The sequence below is a fragment of the Halyomorpha halys genome, unplaced genomic scaffold, assembly GCF_000696795.3.
Source record: "Halyomorpha halys isolate HHAL.00 unplaced genomic scaffold, Hhal_1.1 Scaffold469.1, whole genome shotgun sequence".
Lineage (NCBI taxonomy): Eukaryota > Metazoa > Arthropoda > Insecta > Hemiptera > Pentatomidae > Halyomorpha > Halyomorpha halys.
This window is the reverse complement of record NW_027114062.1, coordinates 105660-129566: the sequence shown is the minus strand read 5'-3', so window position 1 is coordinate 129566 and position 23907 is coordinate 105660. Positions and strand designations below refer to the sequence as shown.

At 32.0% G+C, this 23907-nt stretch overlaps 1 protein-coding gene and 1 non-coding gene across 4 annotated transcripts in view; one reads left to right on the top strand and one right to left on the bottom strand.

Annotated features, from left to right (window-relative positions):
* ssp6 (short spindle 6) overlaps positions 1-23907 on the top strand; it is a 242148-nt gene that overhangs the window by 192313 nt on the left and 25928 nt on the right. For all 3 annotated transcript variants that reach the window (XM_014424402.3, XM_014424403.3, XM_014424406.3), the window contains one exon: positions 10231-10353. In XM_014424402.3, coding sequence (XP_014279888.1) covers positions 10231-10353 — 123 coding nt within the window. The remainder of the gene's footprint in view (positions 1-10230; positions 10354-23907) is intronic.
* Positions 1661-1768, bottom strand: LOC112211926 (U6 spliceosomal RNA). The gene has a single exon (XR_002945767.1). It is a non-coding gene; the product is annotated as a U6 spliceosomal RNA (small nuclear RNA).

Sequence of the window (23907 nt, the reverse complement as noted above, 5' to 3'; positions counted from 1 at the left end):
ACTATTATTAAGGGAAATAGTCAAGAGTCTCAACTGACTTGCTACTCAAACTCTTTGGAATAGTTTACTTCATTTAAAATTATGATTGACGAATTTAAAGGCATCTTGTGTGATAGTCTTGGATATAATTATAAGTATAGACCGGATTTTTATGCAGTAAAAAATTCAAAATAGGCTATATCATGCAGAAAAAGCTAAAAATTTGTATAAAGCACAGAAATCCTGCAAATTTATTATTTAATTTATAGTTCTAATAGATAGAAAATTAACTGAACATTATGTTGATTAAATTAAATACTCTACAGAGAAGTAAGGTATTCCAGAGGTTAGGGCGTTATGCTACCAACCCTAAAAACCCGGGATCAAATAAGCAGGTAATTTATTTTTCTGTTATTGTAGCCGTGAGTCAATCCTGTGGTTTCAAGAAGACCTTCGGAATCCGCTCAGTCTCGTAAAATAGAAATTAATGGGGGGAAAAAATCTCGTGGTTGAGCGTTATGAATAAATCACATCTTCGTATAAACGTTGTTCAAGCAATTGTACCCCCTAAAAAAAATGACTGAATCCCTAACACTTTTAGAATTTTAGAATTTTCAAATACTCTCCTACATTTATGCAAACTACGTTAAAACCCTGATTTTTTTTTCTACAATCAAAGAGCTAAGGAAAAAGCTAACTGTATTAATGGATTTAATATTCTTCTTATGAAGGCTGGAATTCAATTATTTTCCTAAAACTACCTCATTTTTTAGTTTTAGAAATAATACATAGAAAAGAGAACATAAACATATTCTTCTAAGTAAAATTTTCTTAGCGGTAAGTACATTATTTAAAATAATAAAAATAGTATAATATAATAATATTAAAAAAATATTTACATTGAACCACAAAGTTAAACGGATGAATGAAGGGCTAGAGGTGAAGTGGGAATAGAGGTTAAAAAAAATTAACCAAAAATAAAAACAAAAAAATTTTCTATAACGAGTTTATTCTGGAGAGCCACTGGTTAACACTGTTCCAAAAATATTCTTTACTTGTTATGATTTTCAAGTTGAATTTGACTCTTCATATGTTAAACAATGCAATTGGTTTATCTCAAATTTATCAATCTTAAATCATGACATAAAGAGGGAAAACATAATAAAATAAATATTGGCCAACCTATGTGTACAATATTAGTATATTAGTTCAAGCTTTCAATTTTATGCAACAAAAATCAAAATGTTGCCAAAAAAAAAAATTAAAACGTTTAATTTTGTGCTGAAAAACTCAAAACGTACCTAATTGTTGAAAAAAACCAAAACGTCAAATGTTTTTTGAATTATGAAATTAGTGTTATTTTAATCTAATTTCCAGTTTTAAAAAAACTAAAAAAGCATTAATACAACCTATGAAGGGTCTTTAATTGAGTACCTGATAAGGAATTAATCCTTTTTACTATTATTAGTATTGTTGTTATTACTACGCCGTTTTTAAATGTCAGGTGCTTTTTAAATATTCCTGGATTTAACTATTCTAAAGTCTCCTCTTCCCGTTTTAAGCTAATATTTCAAAAGCGGTATAGGACTTTCTCCGGGGGTCTTAGCGCAAAGATGTAATTTGTATTTTGTATATATATACCTATCTATTATATATTATTGTATTTTGTATTTAAATAAAAATAAAGAGGTTTTGAAAATAAAAATAAAAATGGGGTCTTAGCGCAGGAGCCATGTTAACCTTCTCTGTATCGTTCCAAATTTAGTTTATGTACCGCCGAAGCGAGTACTAAAGCGGACCCTCCCCGCGCAACATAGTTTAAATGCGCACACAGCCCCATCGTTCAGCACACACAGTACATACCTGCAACACCACTTAAAGTACCCATGGGTAGAAAATAGGAAGGAAGCTTTAACTAGCATCTTTTGTAATATTTATTATTTATTTTTTCAGTTTGGAGGGTACGAAAAAAAAAGGTCTTAGCGGGGTTGGGTCCGGGAGGGAAGGATTGCTTTTTTTGTATTATGATCTCTTGTGATATTGTGACATGTACATCGACCAACCTACTCCCTATAACTGTCTGTTTAACAAGTCAGATAAGTAAGGGTACCATGGCATGCTCGCTCAACCACTAGTTTTGATCAGCTAAATGATGACAGTACATTTTATTGAGTCCAACTACACCTCTTAAAAACAAAGGTTATTCAAAACAGATATAATACAATATCCGTGCATTATTTGTCAACTATTACCACCGAGCAATCTCTCATACCAGCTTATTTCTATAAAAATTAAAAATACAAAATATATATTCTATAAAATTGATTTTGTGATTTATATTCACAGAGCGATAAACATCACCTATGGGGAACAATAGTCTTAGGAAATGTGAGACGGGTTGGTTCTCGAGTTCCGCTATAGAGAGCTACCAATTTGATATATTGTGAATATCAATGACTGCCAACTCGAGATCTATGGTTTAGCGATGCGGCAGGGCAGCTTCCGCAGTGCACCATTTAGGGATGAGTGCCACCATGGTCTGAATGTCAACCACGGACGGCACTCCCAGATCGGAAGGAAGGGGTACCGCACGGAGGAAGGGATCGCCGGCGGTTCGGTTATTGAATAAGATCTAACGGGTCTATAGCCATCTAGGGGCATCTTCGCTCTTAAACAGCACCGTCTCAGTTGATTGATGTAGCTGCTTCCACAGGCAATGAAATATTTCTTAAAGAAGAAAAGATTGGATCTTATAAGCTAGTTGGTCAAGTATAAATTTAATTTTTTATTGGAAGCAAAACATTGCAGTTTAATTTTTACTGACTTTCACTAGAAATTGTGACTCAATAATAAGCGATCTATTTAAATATAGTTGTTTTTACTAAGAAAAGCGGTCCTATATCACTTTTGAAATATTCTCTTAAAATGGGAATAGGAAATTTTAAGATAGTTAAATCGAGCAATATTTGAAAAGTACCTGAATTTGAAAAACGGCATCAAACCCTCCACTCCCGCCCTCCATAGTAGCCTTACTTATCTGACTTTTCAAACAGACAACGATAGCGAGTAGGTTGGTCGATGTACGACATGTCAAAATCGCACATTTGGAGATCATAACACAAAAAAATGCAATCCATCCCCGGCGAACCCGCCCCGCTAAAACCCCCGGGGAGCTACGGTCTTATGTCACTTTTGAAATATTAGCTTACAACGTGAAGAGGAAACTTTAAAATAGTTAAATCGCGCAATATTTAAAAAGCATCTGAAATTGAATAACGGTTTGAAAACCTCCACTCCGCCACCAAGAAAACCATAAATCAAACCAATACATTCCAAACCTGTTATTTGGACCATCTTATTATGTTTGTGAAAGTGACGAGAATAAAAGATAATGATAAAGGACATAATGGAATTTTAATCCATAACCTTCCTTGTAAAAATGCATTCACAGGTATCATAATTTCTCCGTGCCAAAAATTAGGTCAAAAAGTTTATAGTCACTAAGTATTTGATTAGCATTGTGTTCCAAATGTAGCAAGAAAGAGGTAAAATACACATACTAACGAATCTGTAAATCCTTCAATAATCATTTTGTGGTTTGTTATGCATTTTGGTAAAACCTTTGTTTTATTAATTCCAAGATAAACGTTTAGCTTCAAGATTAGAAGTGCTATAATTTTAATAAAAAAATGTATCAAAACTAAAGGTTGCATCCCTGGATTCGGATTATTACAAGAGCCCAAGAGAAGATACAATTCAATTATTTCAGCACAATTTTGGATTACTTTAATGAAAACTATGTATAATTACTAGTCAAAATTGATGAGTCTGCCAAGTATTAGCAGGGGGAATAAAAAATAGCAGCTTTTTCGAAAGGTTAAAAATAATAAATTTTTCATTCGGAGCTCTATATCTTTACAACTACCAATAACAAAGGAAAATCTATGAGAACATCATTTAAAATAAAGTAAATTTGTAAAACTGTAAGCTCTAATAGAGCTCTTTACGTTCAAAAGTTTCGATATATAGCTTTTTAAAAAGCAATATTTCATAAAAATGTTATACAGAACATACTGAATGATCAGTAAGTGAATTTATATTGAAAAATCTATATCTAAAAAACCATTCGACCTGCAGACGTCTGTTAGCACTCAAATTAAAGCTAGTTTAATGAGCTATGAAGTGGTTTATGATGTTCATCATCGTTGGAACAGTAGTTTACAATAAATTTGCTAAAATAAATTGATTTATAGTTGTTTTTTTGTTGACAAATTTTCATTTGCCAAATTTATATTCATATGCGAATATCATAAAAACTGCTACCCCTACGAAGATAAGTGTTATACACTACTATATAGTAAGTTAAATATCCTTTATTTTGAGTGCTGGCAGACATATGTACATCTTATAGATCTAGAGATAATTTTCAAATATCAAACATTTTATACGAACAACTATAAATTAACAGTTTGTGAATTTATTTTGTCAAATAACATAAAAACTGCTACTCCTAAAAAGATAAACATTAAAACTATTTTATAGTAAATTTAACTAGCTTTAATTTGAGTGCTGACAGACATCTGTACGTTTTAATGTTTCTGAAATAAAGTTTTTCAAAACACAAATTTATTGTCGGCACAATTATAAATCAATTTATTTTAGGAAATATCATAAAAAAATACTATTCCTACGAAGGTGGAGGTCATAAATTACTATATAGTGCGTTAAATTAGCTTTAATTTGAGTGCTAATAGACATCTATACGTCCCATAGTTCCTGAGATATAGATTTCTCAAAATAAATAAACTAACTTACTACTTAAAAAGCTGTATCTCGAGAACTATTGGACGTAAATAGCTCTATTAGGGCTAATATTTCAGAAAATTTACTCCTCTATAAATAATGTTCCCATAGATTTTCTATTATTGTTGGTAGTTTTTAATGTATAGAGCTAATGAAAAGTTAATGTTTTTTAAGGTTTTGAAACAACTGTCATTTTTTATTCCCCCTGCCTACACTTGGTAGACTCATCAGTTTTGACTAGTAATTATACATAATTTTCATTAAATTAATCAAAAATTGGAGTGAAATAACTGCCTTTTTTTTCTTTCCGGCTCTTGTACTAGATGTCAAACGGCGTATTTTCAACGAGTCCCATTAGCTCGTGTTCTGAAGCTACGCTACCCCAACTGATAAATTATATTTCTCAACTATTCCCTCAAATAAATACATCTTCAAACCCAAATTCTAAATTTTTATAGAAATAAGACAAATTAAATTCTTTTCAAAAGAATTCATACTGATGTGGAATTCTTTGACCTTCATATAAATCAGAATTCTACAATCGTCCATGGACACATAATTAACAAAAAACAATGCTGCAATTATTTTGATTACCCAAACGTAGTACGTCACCTACTGTATACAAAAGCTAGTTCTCGCGGCTCCTCCAAAATATTCCTGATCCATTTTTAATCTAATTAAAATCCGAAAACTACAGCAATCCCCTTCTATTACAATAACTTCAACTCACAAAATAAAACTCCTTATATTATGTATTTACTGCCGACCTCCATGCAATGGTCTCAGAATTCCACTTCTCCATGATAGTAATACATACCAAAATAATTATTATAACTGACTCTTTGAGTTCATTAAAAGCTCTGAAAAACATTTACCCGAAACATTCGATTATCGTTGAAATTCACGCTTTTATGAATATGCTCGAAAACCTGCGAAAAACTGCACGTCGATTTCGACAATTATAGCACTTACTAGACAAACGGTCTAAACTTCCAACACATTACCAAAGACTGATCTACATGTCTGTAATAAGGCCAATCTGGACATATGAAGTTGAGCTTTGGGCTCCACTAAACCTTCGAATTCCTCTCGTATCCAATCCTTACAATCCAAAATCCTTCGTAAAATCCTCAATGCTCCTTACTTTGTCACAAATAAAATCATACATAAAGACCTTAATGTTCCCTATGTAACCGATCTAGCCCGAACCAGATATCACTCCTTCCATTAAACCACTCAAAACCCATTAGTTTCTAATTTTGCTTCCTCTTTTATTCCGGACAATCCTCCGAGGCGTCTGAAAAGAAGATGGCCTCGAGACCTTATATTGTAAAAATGTTTTTAGAGTGCTACCATTGGGTAGTTTCTCTACACGCCTGTAACACTCCAATTTCACTTAGATCAGATTTACTAAATGTATTATAATGTACAGTTGTAAATAGCAATAAATAAATATTAAAAAAAAAAATATCAACAGTTACCCCTCCTGTACCAATGTCCTGAATGAGGAACATGAACATCCTTCCTTTGGACTCATTGCAATTAGCAGCTTATGCTACACTGAGATTTCTCTTCCTTGTTTATACAAACATAGGCGTCCTTAAGAACCGCTTGGAGAAATTAGCCCGTCCTACAAAGACACAAGCGGTGAATTAATTCCACTGTACGCCGAGGGGTGAGGTCACGTCCCAATGCTCCCATGCGGTTCCCAAACCAGGGCACTTTCTTCTTACATAATTCATTCGGTGGCTGACCAGTTTGTACCTAATCCAGCTGATCCAGGAGATAGTCCACTACCAGTGATATCTGGCTATCTGGTTCATGACGTCCGTGACTCCTGCCTGTAGTGGGCCGCATCCTCTTTGCCAACGATACCATCGGGATTTATTGAATTGTTTCATCAACTAACTCAAGGCCATTAAGATCGGTTCTTGATAACAAAGCTCCTATTCTCCATGTTTTTTAAAAAAGTACACTCAATTGTATCCTTTATTTTGCAAGTACCATAATATTTGAATTCATCGCTGCTATGGTTATAAATTAAGAGCTGATAAATTAAATACATTCAATGGAAATAGAATTTTTTCCCCTTTAGAATAATGAAATAAGAAATGAAATAATGTGCTGTATCCTATAGGATGACTCAGGACTGGGTCAAAGTTCACTCCATTTATCACCTAGACGTTATGATGTACATTCAAACAAAACATAGAATAATTATTTCAGTTTAATATTTAGATTTTTCAACTCAAATTAATTTTACCTACCTCTATCACTATCATAATTGTTCATTATTCCTTTTCCCCCGATTTTACTAAATAATTTTATTATAGCCTTGTTAATTTAAATTTTTAACAACTAGTTAAGAACTTATTCATTTGAAACTAATAAACTCCTGCTGTATCCATTTACTTCACAATAAAACTTATATCAATTTTTACGGTCAACTATATATACATATATACAATATATAAAAACATTTTATCTAGGTTCACTTCCTTAAAGACTACTTCTAAAAAAAATGTCCAGTGAAGTCTTAACTTGAAATAATCATTGTGATGATTGGTAGCATCAATTTTTTACAACCGTATAGGTCATTTTTTCTCTGTAATTAATTAGAAGAAACATGTAAAAATTGTAATAGAAAAATTTAGCAACTTACAAAAGTTATATTCAATTAAAAACAAAAAATTATGGGTCAATTTGAATACCAACTTTTGAAATTTCAAAATAAAAATAAAAAAGAGAGTCAAATATTAAATTCTTGCAATTTGGTGTAGAATTACAAAATAAAAAATAAAAAAGGAAAGAAATTATATAATTAAATAAATGAAGATTTGTAATACTAGTAACACAAGCTTACAAAAAGAAACTTTTTAAAATTTGATTTGATAATTTTGACTTGCTTTTATGTTTTTTGGTTCCCTGAAAACACAAATAAGTATCGTATTCTTCCATCATGTACAGATTTTTCGCAGACCTTTTTTTATAATGCCAGTTTTTATAACACAATGTTACTATGGACAATAAACGTACTGGCAGTCGCGGAGGGGGAGGGCGTTTGGTGAGTGAACATTCAGTATCGTGGACCATTCTGATGCGATAGCTGTTAGAGAAAATCTGTCATTGGGCCAACGTGTTGTCTGTCATGTGCCAACGTCGCTCTACGGTCTGTTACGAGCAACAATTTTTTTTTCATGACCCGTTTGTTTAAAACCGATCTTTAGCCAGTTAGTTGTCCATTAGACTCCTAAGTAAACATGTGCCTATCCAGTCTAAAGGTATCATCGTTCGAGTAAAGTATCTACTCTTGAATGTAACAAATTATATATCTATGCACCAGTATAATAGATGGTCCGGTGCTCGCTTTTTATATTTCACAGTAAACACTGAGTTCTGTCCTCTTTGTTGTAAATATTGTTTCCTGAGCTGTAATAAATGTCATTACCTACCACTCCATAATGGAACCAGGCATTAGCTCCTACTGTATAATGATAGTAGTCATAAGCTCATACAACCTGCCTCGTCTTCTATAAGTATATGTTCTTTCCTCTGCTTCTAGGCTTGAAAGTAGTATCCGCCATTTTGTTTCTGTTTACCTTTAACACACGTTTACTGATATAATAAGAAATAATGTAATCTTAGAAAGATTGATTATTCTTTATGCAATGATTGCTTTATTCACTAAAACATGTGATCGATATTAGCTAAATATTTATAATTTCAACCTCACCTTCTTTTAGGTTATTCTGCTGATATGATCAATTCACAATAATTTAAAAAAATATAATTACATCTTTAATCCATAATTTAACATTGTCATTACCAAAAGTAAATGGAGGTCTCGGGTTTGTGTGTTCGGCTGACGTTCAATTATAGTGCATTTAGTATGAGTGTATTGGTATATAGGCGCGTCTTTGAGTACAGTTAATTTGAATCCCCAAATATATTTTATTCATAACTTAATGTGCGTTCTATAAAAAAAAAGCTATCTATATCATTTTCTACTTAATATATTTGAACTAAAATTCCTACGGTTTTTAATGTTCAAATGCTCCTTTAAGTTCCGTTCGAAATGCAGCTTTAGAATCAGTGACGTTGCCAGGATTTCGCTTATTGCACTTATCCTGTATATTACCCAAATCATGTGTCATGCTACAAAATCATTATTAAAAAATATCTAATATCATGCATTCTATCCCTACGTCCCCGATATTATTTCTGAAATAAAGTAAAAATACGTTAACGCCATTTTTGTGAAGAATAATTTACAGTATTTTGTGACTTCAGGGAGGTTCCGGATCTTCTCTCTGTCTGGCAACGCCGATGTTTAAAATAATTCAAGGATTTACTAGACCAACGACATGAAAATACACAAGTTATATACTTAACAATATTGTCTTAATGTGAGCGGAAAAAAATTAGTTTATTATTCGAAAAAATAATTATAAGCAAGAAACGTTCTTCCAGTTATAAAAACAAAAATGGCTTTGAAATGATTAAGAAATCTTTTAAAGACTTTTTATTGTAATAAAATTATCCATATTTATTTGTGTTAAGCTTAAACATTTTTTAAAAATTAAATTGGCCGGTAATTTACAGCCGTTAATAAATGGTAGGAGCAGAGAGAGGGGAGAAGACAGCTAGTGCCTGACCAACTATATTTTATTTGTCAATAAAAATTAAAAAAATTATATTACATAATGTAATATAATTATACTATGCTTTTGTTGCATAAATTATAAAAGTAGAGGTTAAGTTTCAGTGGTGAATTTAATTAAGACAGGAGACCGGAAAAATTTACCCCAGAGAGAGTATGTACCCCAGTTCTCTCTCAACAGCCAAGCATGGCATAGACGATTTTCCATTTCAATTTTTTCAAATTCCATTCTGTTTCTCAGGATTTTTTTAGAAAGGAAGGGGAGGAACCTTCCCTCTCAGGAAGGGGAGTCTAGTTATAAAACAATGTACGTTAAATGGTATTCACCTCTTTTTTACAAAATTTCCGGATTTGACATTTGAAAATTTCCATAATTCTATATCACGTTTTTTTTTTTTCTTCTAAGCCTATTTTTTTTCATTCTGGTAATGCATTTTAATAGGAGGCTGAGGAAATTTTCACGTTTGATTTTAGTTTTATTTGAATATAATATAATATTTTCTTTTTTGAGAGTAGACCTAAATTGGTAACACAAATATCTTTTAATCCTTATCTCTCAGTTTTTTTTATTTTTCAAAAACGTTTCGTTCCTAAGGCCATTATCAAGGAGACCCTAAAATGTTCATATTTTTTAATTACATAGAATTTTGTATGTTTTACTTTTATTTTAACCATTCCACTAAGCACACAAATTAGGTTTAGTTAGTTGGCATGAAATGTTTTGTTAATAATAGATATTTTTTCATTATTTTATATTTTTTAAATTAATAGAAATGTTCTATTTACAGTCACAGATATTGGAGAGGGTGAAACCTGATCGTGTCACCGTGACCAAGCCAGAGGAAGACCGTCGGCGGAGAACCATCATTGTCGAGAAGAACAGCGCCGGGTCCTACGGTTTCACCTTGCAGGTCAGTATCTATAATAAAAATATATTTTATATCTGTGTTAATTAAAAAAAAACTTATTATCACCTCTTATCCTACAACACCTCAGCTCAATTAATATGAACTTAATGCTTGTTAAACTAGAAGTTTTTCTAAAATCGAAAAATCTATAGTGAATACCTCAGGATTTTAGAAAAACTTACTTTACTTAGCCTCTTGAAGGTCCCCACCAAATTATTTTAATAAAGACAGACAGCATTTTTTTTTTCAACATAATTTTGCCATATTACTATGCTTCAATTTATAATAACCGTACTTAAAATGTTTTTTAGTTATTGTTTTATATTAAAAATAAAACGTAACTTTTTTCAAAAATACTTACTGTTTACATGAATTTTTTGTTGCTCCATCTATCTTAAATATTGCTTTTGGCGTATGTATACACACACCTTGATACACAAGGTCTTCCAATATTTGAACATTTTTAACAGTGAATCTAAATCTTATTTCAAACATATTGTATACTTATTCTACGCATTAAAACTATTGTAATTATAATATTTTTAGGCTTATTTCGATCAGAAATGACTCATTAACTTAAAAAAGAATTTATTAAATAAATCAAATTGTATCCTTGTATAGCCTCAACTCTTTTTATTACATCATTAGTCCAACGTTTCGGCCATTTCGGCCATCCTCAACGACAATCTAAATATTTAACAGCTTATTATCTATTCATTTGTAACAATTATAACAACAACATTATCACTAATAATATAACATACCTTCAAATATAAATTCTCACCTCAAATCAAAATTTAAAAAAACAAGGCTGACCTGAGTGTGTGGTAGTTTATAAATAGTTTGTTTATATGGTAGTGATAGTGTGGATTAATTGAAAATTAAAAATTATTATTTTTTTGTTTAAACATTTTATTTATTGAAAGATATTACAATCTGCCACATAGTTGTGGGCAATAGGTAATAATGATGAACGATCACATTCACACTAAGACAAAATAAAATAATAATAAAATAAAAATAATAATAATAATAATAAAAAGAAAAAGAATGAAAAAAAATCTTTCTTAAAATATATACAAACAGAAGAATAAAAAAATGAACATAATCAAACTAAGTGTATGAAAAAAAAAATAACATAATGATAAAATAATATAATCTCTAGTCACACTTACACTCTTATTTACAATATTTACACAATCAACTTGAGTGGAGAATCTGACCATTGCCTGAACTCCAATTGTCCGTTTTTATTTACAATAAGTCCCTTGGCCACTGTCGTTTCAACCTTCTAGGTGGGCTGTAGGGATGGGTGGAACTAGATAAGGTTTGAACCAAAGGATTTGGATGGTTGGAAAGGATTATACGGAATTTTGAGATTTTGGTTGGTATGAGGTCAAGGACAAAAGGGATATGTAACACATGGTGTAGTGTTCTGTTGGAAACGTAATAGGGTGCATTAACTATGGTTCTAAGTATTTTGGATTGAAAGGATTGGATACGTTAGATGTTCGACGGTTTAGCTGTTACCCAAAGTTCAAGTCCGTAGGTCCAGATAGGTCGGAGTATAGTCTTATAAATTAGTAGTTTGTTTTCTAGTGAGAGATGAGAGGTCCGGCTGAGAAGTCGGTATAATTGGCTGAATCGTCTGTTGAGTTCTTGTCTTCTAAGTCCAGTATGTTGGTTCCAGGTGAGATTTTGTCCAAAATGAATCCGAGATATCGCACTGTGTCGGGTCTGGGTAGAGGCATATTATTAGGAGTAACAGGTGGACAGAAGCTGCGGCGGAGAGTGAAAGTCACATGGGTGCATTTCGATTCGTTGACTTTTATCCGCCATTGGTTGCACTATTGCTCAATCCGAAAGAGGTGTGGTTGGAGATTGGATGAGGCTTTTTAAAAATTAATTCAATTTAAAAACAAATAGGTAACTAAATATAAGCTCAGATAGATAAGCTTATGAATAATAAATATGAATCTCTAATAATTGATTTTTTCGTAGGGTGTGTTTGACTTATAATTAATGACCTGGGCAGAATAGCCTGCAAAAAAAATTTTTAATTTTAATGTGAGGTGAGAATTTATATTGAAGGTATGTTATATTATTAGTGATAATGTTTTTGTAATAATTGTTACAAATGAATTTATAATAAGCTGTTAAATATTTAGATTGTCCTTGAGGATGGCCGAAATGGCCGAAACGTTGGACTATTGATGTAATAAAAAGTGTTGACACTATACTAGGATACAATTTGATTTATTTAATAAATAATAACCAGTCTCAAGAAATTGAAAAAATTATATTTAAAAAATAATATTATTTCTAACTTCTCATTTAAAGTATTTATTTTCCGATAATCATAACATTTTATACTAATTGACAAGGTTTCAATAAAAAAACCATCCCATATACTATTCCTCCTTGACCAAGTAACTGAAGGACTTCTGCCGGATTCAAGTTTTTCTCAAATGACAGCCACTTTTGATTCAGTCCGTTGCTTCTGGACAAGGATGAGGTCGCTACCAAGGCGAGGACTGGAGGTAGTTGAGTGAAAATCACGCTTCCTCTTTCGACCGCTTGATAATCGTGATATATAACTGGAATTCAGTCTTGTTATAATGAATGCTAGGAGTAACTTTTAAGTATTACGAAGATTAATGTATTTTGAAGATGACTTGAAGGACGGGCTGATAAATAGAGCCGGAAAAAGCCTTCTTTAATAAATCAACCTTGCAAAATTTTACTCTACTCCACTCAATTTATATAATAATAATAGTGTGATAATATTATAAATCATCTTATGTATCTTGAGTCGCAATCACATTTTTTTTTTGTTTCCTATTTGTAGGGATTAGGTTTTATCTACAAAATTTAACGTAACTGTTTTCCAGTATTATCAGTTTTTTCTTATTTAAATATCTTATCCAAAAAATATAATAATAATTTATTTATTTGTTTATGGGGTAATCCCAGTACAAATATAGTTGGCCTGTGAAATACATGAAATAGATAATCAATTGTAGTAATTTTACAAAAATGATAGGTTACAGATCGTTTATATAAACTAATAACAAACAATATACCATGCTGGACCAATCCACATTCGTTAAAATAAAACAGTAAAACAAAAATGTTACTTCATATTTAATAATATTAAAAAGCAAAAAACAATACAAAACAAAAAATATATCTCCTATTGGGACGATAGGCGTCCAGCTCTAAGCAAAAGGTTTTGGGTTACATACATAAAAAACAGTGTAAGGTCCAATCCTGAGGATACAGACAGAAATTCATACAACTAATTTTGGCTAATATCGCTTAGCTTCGGCATGTATCGGTTATCATGACACGCGAGGCAATTTGTCAAAAAATGGAAACAATCCTCCAGGACCGTTCCATCACAAGCTGGACAAAGGTTCTGTGGGTCCTAAGTATATTTGTGTGGACCGACATTTAGAGTAATTGCATTAAGCCGTAGTTGGGCAATTATTCTGAAGTGAGTTATAGGGCAACTGAGTTTTAGGTAGCTTTGAGGAGCATCTGTTTTAATGAAGACCCTACCGTGCCACGGGTTATTGGTCGATTCTCGTAATAACAAGAGGTCTTTATCCTTGACAAATTCCCTGTATCTATCCAAGAACTCCCCCATTCTAATTTTCATACTTACCGGATCATTGAATAGAATCGGGTCAAACATTCCGAAGCTCTCCAATATTTTTCTTATCTGCGTTACCCAATTATATTGCAGGCTCAAACGGTTGTTTCTGTCTAACTGCAGTAGCTTTAAATTGTTTCACGAAACGAGTACAGCTCATGTAAAGTATTTTTATTAGCCAGGACAGAGTTTTCTTTAAAATGTGTTATCCCACAGGAATGGGTGCCGTTTTTAGTCTTACCATAAAGTATGGGGTGTTTCGTTGCAAACACAGTAGTCGTTTGTAGTTTTATTTATATTCATTTGGTCAACAATTTTTTCTTTAACTTTTCTTTAACTTATGAAAGGATTGAATAAGTTAGACGTTTGTTTAAATCATTATAGAGGGAGGCCTCAAATTTAAAAATCCACATATATTTGTTGTGAAAATTAAAATGAAAGTTATCATACGAGCAATGAAAAGTACGATTGAATGGGTATATCGTTCTTAGGAAATACAAATATTTGAGAAGGAAGGCTGGTGTAACATGATAACAGAGACACTTTGATCTCCCTCAATAAACTACTAAGAGAGATAGAAATTACCTCGTCCCTTTACTTCCTCGGTCCTGGTGCCTACGGTTTCCAGTTATCTTATGTTATTAATTTTTTTAATACCTTTACCTTTGTTTATTAATTTTTTTGCCGTTTTTTTCATCAGACAATATGACTAGCTAATTTTTGTGAGAGACAGTCATTCATGCCGAGCCATTTTAATGGATTTAAAATGAATTTTTCATATCTATCAAATTGTAAAATTTTAATATATAATTAAAACTCAAGCATTAACCTTTTCTCCGTTTAAATTTCTTGAGACTGAAAACATTTTGAAGTTTAAATTTAATTTTTTGCTTTATTTAAAGCATCTGAAAATGTCTTACAATATTGTGCAAGTGGATACATATTCTAAAAGAGCCAAAGAATTTAGTTTATGACTTATTATAAGATAATAGGTTTGCTCTTCCAGGTTGTATTTCTGGACAAATTCAACATTGTTGAAAATGTCACTTATACCACTCTGACGTTTATATGTACAAGGAGGTAGAACACATTTTAAATGTTATGCATTATGTATCAATTTTAATTGTGGAATAATAATTATGACGTTATGAAAAACATACCGTTAGATGTGATGTGAGGTTCCAAGAAGCACTACACAAGTTGAGTCACGTTGTCTTTTTGACTTAATTTCCCTCTTCCATTAGCTGATTGGTCAGTAATTGAGTTGAAGCCTTGCGGGAGACCTGATTGGTTTGTGGTAGGTCATGTGACCCCATTCGGGCCAAGATCTCAGAGCTGAAGAGGGGTGATTTGATTCCTCTATGAATCAATATTTGAGAGATTATATTCCAAAATAAGCCACGTACATTTTTAAATTTGTAATGTATATTTTTTGAGTGTTTTTTATACTATATCGCCATGAGATGAAAATATTTAAATCCTATGTGACTTAATATGTTTTGGATGAATTCCTGTCACCTCATGATAACGTAGAACAAAAACTGTGCAAACATTGGTGCTTCTACTTTGATTTTAAAAGGTATAAATATTTAAAGTTGAAGTTATTATAGCTTAGTTGTGAGTGGTAAAAAAAACCTAGCAACATAGTTCTTTTCAACTGTCATAATATTAATAAAATGCTTAGTGAGTATTAATGGGCCGATATTGTTTTGTTTTTTTCAATTACTTCAATTTACAGTTTTTTTCACCTGTACACACTTATTTCTCTGAGGGTGGCCTTAAACTCTCCCGTTGATTCATCTTTTGTTGGCCAGATATTTTAAGCAATATTCTATTTTCTCAAATCTCACGTATTTTTTTTTTATGTAACCCTAGTCCACGTAACGCGTTATTTACCAGCGTTAGGGAGGGTAGTCCCTGTAAATTATAACCTTGATATTTTTTGAAAGTGTGACACCTGACAGTAGGGGAAGTGCAGCAGGTATATCCTTCCCGATTTCAATCTTTAACTTTAATGGTGACACTATATTAAAATAAATGACTCAGTAGTCATTGAAAGTAAAAGTGGTGTAAGTCATTTTTTCTTATCACATTTAATAGAAAAAATATCAATTAATTAATTATTGATTGCATTAACATCGGTTTAAAATAATTGGACATGGTTGTGTCTGACTAGTTTTTTACAGAAAAAACTAAGTCTTACCTAAAAACTTTACAAGATTATAGAATATCTTTTGCATCAATGACTCAGGTTTTCAGCCTTCCCTCAAAGCTGAAAAAAACAAAAGAAAAAAAGTGAAACCGCTCTATTTTATTCCTTAAGTTTAGAAAATACACTTCGAAATGTTTTTTTTTACCAGAACATTTGTTTTAAACAGAAAATTAGATCAAAATTACAAACGTTAAAATCATTTTTTTTGGTCAAATAAATTTTTAAATTCGCTTGTACCTTTGGAATAATTAGTCTGGTTTGTTCGGGGCTGAAGGATGTCTGGGTCAATGGACATGACATTATCACCAGGGGGTGAAGTTTCCACAAACCCCTAACATCAGCAACATTTTATATGATTTCTCCTACCAATTTTAGGTTATGTTTAACAGTTTAATCAGAAGTGTTTAAATTTCCTACTAAAGTATTAAACTTTGAATGAATCTTCATTCTCGATCCTTTGGTCACATATTTAAAGTAAGAAAGCTTGAGAAGCAATTTACCGTAGTAATTTTATAACAAAATCAAAATTAATAACGTTATACAAAATATTTTGACTTATTGTTAACAAGTTTTATTTAGAAAATCCCATCTCCCCACAAATGTTGCAGGAATTCTTAGAAGTGAGTGATTCAATACACCAATAATTAATTAAGTGGTCAGTGATTAGGAAAATAACGGGTACTAACTCTTTCTAGTGAATCATGGCCTAGACTCCTTCCTCCATTACTCACCTATTATGAAAAAAATTAAATAAAAATGTTACAGATATGTTTACAACTTGAAATAAATTTAATGATTGAAATTAGCAATTTATAATACGAATTTTATTAAAACTTCGTATGCATATTATTTGATGAAATCTGTGTAACTGAAGTATTCAACTTTACTCGTTAATTCCTCAGATTTTAAATAATTAAAAAAGAAAGACTGCTAAACGATGCTTAAAATATCGGACGCTGGAAGGTGAATGCATCGTGGGACCGTGCAATTATTGAAATATCGAAGTTTTTATTAAAATCATTTTTTTAGAGTTGTAACCTTTTTTTGAAGTTTGACTTTCGTTGTTATTAAGAAGTATTGGTCTGTATTTTAAGATTAACGCCGGAGATATAAAATTTCAAAATTTTGAGAAATAATAAAATTTGTCTATATTTCTCTAAATGCGAATTCCTTTAGTAAATAAAAAAAAATTAATACATCCGTATACATTATGAGGAATTAATGTTTTATTACATGAGCCAACATATATTAAAGATTTTCACAATAGTGCTGAACGTACTATTAAAAATTCTGTTACCGTGTATTATTGTAAACAAAACAATATTATAATAAATATATATATATATTTTTTTTAATAACTTCATTGAAATTTACAACTGTATATTACATAATACATTTAGTAAATATGGTCTTAGTTAAAATGGAGTGTTACAGGCGTGTAGAGCAGCTACCCCCTGGTAGCACTCTAATGACATTTTACATTAGCTGGTCTCGTGGCCATCTTATTTTCAGGCGCCTCGGATGATTGTCAGAAATGGAAGAGGATGCAAGGTTAGAAACTAGGGCGTTTGAGTGGTTAGGGAGTTTATAATGGAAGGAGTGATATATGGTTCGGGCTAGGTCGGTTACATAGGAAACTTTAAGGTCTTTATGTCTGATTTTATTTGTGACAAAGTAGGGAGCATTGAGGATTTTACGAAGGATTTTGGATTGTAAGGATTGAATACGAGAGGAATTCGAAGGTTTAGGGGAGCCCCAAAGCTCAACTCCATATGTCATGTAGATCAATCTTTTGTAATGTGTTGGAAGTTTAGAACGTTTGTCTAGTAAGTGCTATAATAGTCGAAATCGACGTGCAGTTTCCTTTCTTTTCAAAGATAAATTAAAAATGATTATTAGTAAATTATATGGTGTGGTAATAAGTAAATGGAAGTCATTTCTTTCATTAAAAAGATCCTTGTTTTAAGACCGTTATACCGGTATCATCGATATTCGACTGTTAATTTTATATACCACTGTTAGTTCTCATAATACTGATATACTGCGTATCCTAATTTAGTATAATTTTAATGAAAACATCAATATTTCAATAAATCGTTGGATTGAATGATCGGAAATTATTGGCACTAGGTATTGGACACAGTCCCATGATGCATCTAACTTCGGAACGTTCAACATTCTAAGCATCATTTAGCAACTTTTCGTTTTTAGTTATCAAAAATCTGGGATATGTACGAGTAAAGTTGTCATCTAAACAAGTATTCTGGACTAAGCAGATTTCAATGATTATAAAAATATGTGATCTGGATTATAATTAAATCATTCAATATTTTTTTTTTTTTTTTTGTACGATTCGTATTTTTTATTATTATTAATTAAATGAGTAGTCTTATTTATTTTTTTTTATATCAATCATATAAATCGATTCCCACATTAAACTATAGAGCTGTGAGCGACAAAGCATTGACCTACAAAGCGTTGATCTATCATTTGTACACTTCCTCTTCCAGTAAGCTAGAAATGGCACGCGACCTTAATGGAAAATTGATCTTTAAATTCTTGCCATAAAAACGACCCTGATTACCTTCCAGTTATCTAGTTTCTCTTCCTCGCCGCATCTTTCAAGTGAATAAAGAATAACCGCTGACATTCACATCACTTTTTTATTGTCCAAATGTCAAACGTTTAAGGATATTTTTTTATGATAGTCCAAATGTATAATTTTTATTTTTGTTATCAGATGTTCTTCGGATGCTCCGATGGGTAGGGAAGGTTCACCCTGAGGTGAGAGGTGAGGAATTATGTATGGCTAACCGCAAACACCTCCTTACGCGCCTCCAACCGCTCACATAGCCAATTGATTCGGCAGGTCGGACCTGTTTCATGGCAATGTTGAATATTTATTATATTTTCTTCTAAAAACATTGATCCGCTTTATGGACGGGATTTCTTTTAACTACTATCCACTTAGTAACTCAGATGAACCCACTACAAAACTCATTCTACTAAACCTATTTATTCAAATTTTCTAAAACAACAGTGAATTCTTCTTAAAATATTTTTAAAATGTTAGACCAATAAAAAAAAAAATTCTAATATATACAATTGTTTAATTCAGAAATTCCCTGAGGTTATTGCGGGTACAATGTTGGGGGATATTACCCGAATTAATTAATTAATTAATTAATAATAAATAAGCTGGTAAAACTGATTTGTGGACTGTATTTATGATGGATTTGAAATAAATTAGGCATTATTAAAAAGGGATTAAACACTTATCCTGAATTTATAGCAGATAAGCAAAAGACTGTGGCTCTGAGCTCAGAGACTTTGTTCACATTGAACCTGTTGAGATCACTGGGTCCAGGACCCCTAATATTTCATGTGTTTTCCAATAGATGGCAGAATCTTGATATATTCAAATGATTAATTTTAATGAGCAGTTCTTCTGTTTCTTCTTCAAAAAACAATGTTTACGACCCGAGCCCGCTCTATCCATATCTTCAAGAACACAGCCCTTTCATCGCGTCGCTGGTACCGACCCAGTGGAAGCTGAGTAAGTGTCGCAAACAACCTTAATTATCAGCGAATAAACTAGCCATTACAATTCTGAAATTATTAAATTCCAAAATTAATTATACAATAAACCTAGTAGCCAATGCTGTTTCAACCCTTGATATGGATTGCAGGAATAACTAAAACTGGTCAAGGAAGGAACTGGTGGATTTCAGTGTTTGAAAAGGTTTATATAGAATTTTTAAAAATTGGTTGGTATTGGGTCAGGATAAGGTATGTAAAAGTCATGGTGTTGAGTTCTGTTGAAAACGAAATATGGAACTGATTGGATTCAATTAGATACCTTTAATGTTCGAAGATTTCATTGTCCCCTTTAGTTCCTCCCAAAAAATGAGAAATCACTAATTTTTTACTTCATGATAGCAAATAACATGGAAACTATTATTCCAATAAATTTCAATTTGCTTTTAATTCTAATTTTAGTTCTAACATTGGCATGTATGTTCTTGATGAAACATATCTCAAAACATTTTCAATGAGTGTTGCATAATGTCACAAATTATGTAAAAATATTTTTTTGTGCCAAATTGAAGTTTAAGAAAATACCTAATACTAATCATATCTCACTGATTAAAAATTTAAAAAACTGTTGTTTATCAAAGCAATATTCTTTTTTAATAAAATGGTTACTTAAATATATGAATGTGTTAAGAAAACAAATGAATGCATTTAAAAATCGGTGTAAACATGTAAACGAATACAAAATAGAAAATATGCATGGCATGGAGGTGAACAATTTCACACCTTTCGTTGAGTTCGGGTTCAAGGTTGGTTTAATTTGATATGCTCCTGTTCTGGATTAACCTGCTCTCCTATTTGTTCCGAAATTAACTTGGCATTTTACTCCTTAGAAATATTATCCAGGAGTGATTCAGTGACATTTCCAACAAAAAAACCTACAAGGCAGTGGAATTCAAGCCTCGCTAGCAACAACAGTTAGAAATTCTGGATGACTTTTAAAATCAAAGCATAAAACATATAGACAAATATTTTTCCACTTTTCTCTTATAGGTAGTAGTTATTTTGCTGATTTTTAAAATTAATTCAAACATCATTATTTCCATATTTTCGGTAGATTTAAATTTTTTGCCCTCTTGAATATGACCATAGGAAATTGTTTGAGGGAATGAAGTTATGAAAATGGCATGCAAAAAAGCAGAACATTTATAAATCTCTATTTTAGATTGTAACCTAAAATTCTTTTTTAAAAACAGTTCTCTACTAGATCCGTTCCAAAAGGTCGTGTTTTCACCTCATTTTTTCTAAATGTTAACAAATATCATATGAAAAAGGATGAAAGAAAAAGATTTTGACTTCCAAAGAACTTTTATCTAACACCAACTTAATTTACCAATAAATTTTCAATAATCTAATTTTAAGGGACTGTAGAGGTGCGGAAAATCTTAAAAACCGCAAAAGAACAGTTGGATATGATTAAATTTACACCTAGTATTAAGATAATGTTTCACTTACTCATAAAATATTCGTACCGAATTTCACCGCTGAAGTGGTTATGTACGGCGGGAACAAGCCCTCGATACCTCTACAAACATCCGTTTTTTAGGTAAGGGGGAACAAGGGAGGTTACAAGAAGATAACGTGTAATTCAGGTAACTGAATCATAGAATCTCAGGAGGTTAACACTCTCCTTGAATTGAGATGGAATTAGGAATTGTTTGTAAAATCTGGTTTACTAATTAATATTTGATTACTTCGTTCTTAATCATTTCAACAAAATCATTTTTGCTGAAAACGTTACAATCCTTTGAATTTGTTCTTTGGATCCTTTACTTATTTTTATTTAATGTCCTTTAGCAATTCAACTTTGGCAGCAAGAACGAATTATCATACAAGTTATCAACCTTTCTAGCCAGAGAGGGTGTGAAATGCGATACCTTCGTAAGGTGGAAGGAAGACAAGGAAGATAAGGACACGACGAGATCGAGTACGGAACAGTACCATTCGGACTAACCTCGGAGTCAAACCGGCTGAGAGCCCCCCACTAGATGAGCACAACCTAAGATGGGTCGGACACCTCCTTCGAATGGACCAGGAAAGAACTGCCAGAAAAATATATGAGACAAGCGTGAAGGGAAGAAGGCCAAGAGGAAGACCACGCATTTCCTGGGAGGAGAGTGTTAAGGAGGCGTTCAGGAGGAGGGTTGTGGACTAGAGTAGGAGAAGGGAGAAGGTCCAAGAGCGAGATATCTGGTCCAGGACTCTGCAAATTGTAACCCCACACTGCGCAAGTGGTAAATGATTATGGTGATGATTGATGTAATATACTTTTTATACGTATATGTTATATTCTGAAGGACGTTTGTCCAAACATGGATCATCTAAAGTTTTGTTCGCATCTATATTAGAAAATGAAAACGTTCAAGAGGAAATCCTACCACCTACACTATTTCCTGACATCGACCCTTTCACTCTGGTTAAAATTACAAATCTATAACAGCATACTCCGTCCCGCGCTCCTATACCGTGCTTCCTTCTTCATCCATCTCACAGATGGTACACTGCACCATGATAAAAACTTCCAAAATTCTATGCTGCGGAAGATCGTCTGAAATAGAACTTGGAAAGAGAAACCTCCGGCTCTACACAATCTACTGGATGTTCCAACGGTCATCAGAAGAAGACATCTTGAATTTCTTGAATCGCTGAAATTTCAAACTAACCAACTGTTCCAGACATTGCAACCAGCGCCCCTACCAGTGCCGTTGGGCTGCAACAGGCAGCATTATAGCCACTTGTAAATGCGCGTACATTTAGGCCTTAGTGTTTTAAGTTCATTAACACATACCATTGATGTGCCCCATTACCATCTAATATCACTTAATTTAACCCTGGTTATATACCTCATAACCTCAACCACCACATTCATGTTTTAAAATGAAACCCAGTTTCATACAAAAATAAAATCCCAACACACAGCATATGTTAAATACCAAACCATAATTTCAAGTAGGGCCTTTGGTAAAGAAATATTATCCAACACGGCAAACATGAAGACCGTTTAAATATTCCATTGTGATCTCCATCGTTTTTTAAAAAAAAAATTATCACTCAATTAGGCTAGATGAAACAACTCAGAATTAAAATTTAAAAAAAAGTTTACTGTAATAAATCATTTTAAAAATAGCATAACCACAATGTCAGATATATATCTGAACATCATACCGAGTACTTAGAAACAACAGTAGGAAAGGGCAGTGCTCCCTAGATATTATTAGTGGGGCAGTATTAGTCACGCTGGTTCACACCTTAGCATAAGCAGATAACGTGGGTTTTTTCATAATCTAGCGGGTCATTTCCTTTGTCTATGTTATTATATATATCATGTTATAAAGATGATATAAGATCAGGTATTTACGTTCAAGTTGGGTAGGAATCCACAAATTTTCGTTTAGATTTGTTTTACTTTATCAGTATCGTAGATCTTTTATTCAGTCAAAATATGAGTACCGCAGTATCAAAACAATTTCAATTTTTCGACTAAATTAAAATAACAGGGCTATTTTAATGATTTTTTTCTTCGCATTATATTTACATATTTTTCGTGGTTTATTTTTATGAAAAACTACAATGTCCTATCAAAAATACTCATTAGGTTGGTCTGTTATTGTCTTCCCTAATCAGATGTTAAAAAAAAATCTGATTATTTTGTGTTAGAAGTTTGAACTGTATCCCTTGCGAAAAATCTAAAATCTGCTCTTTTAGATTAAGTCACTGCCATTGAGAAGTGTAATTTTCATCAAGGAAACCGGATACCGTTACTTGTCTCTCGAGAAGTAACCTTTATAAAAAGGAAAACAAAACTCTTTTTTATAATTTGTAAGTATGATGTCCTTTATATGCAATATATAATTCAAATATTTTATCGTATTTCATTCCAGTACATTAAAGAGATTCTCTGAGTATTTTTATTTGTGGTCATTCTTTAATACACAAAAAAATCAATACAGACTTTTTTTCAATAGTTAATTTTTTTGTAAATTATGTATTATTTATATATATTTATAATGTGTATATTTACTTGTTTTAGATGATAATATTGATAGGGGGGGAGAGAAAAAAAGTGTGCATACCCACTTCAGGGTATTAACCCACC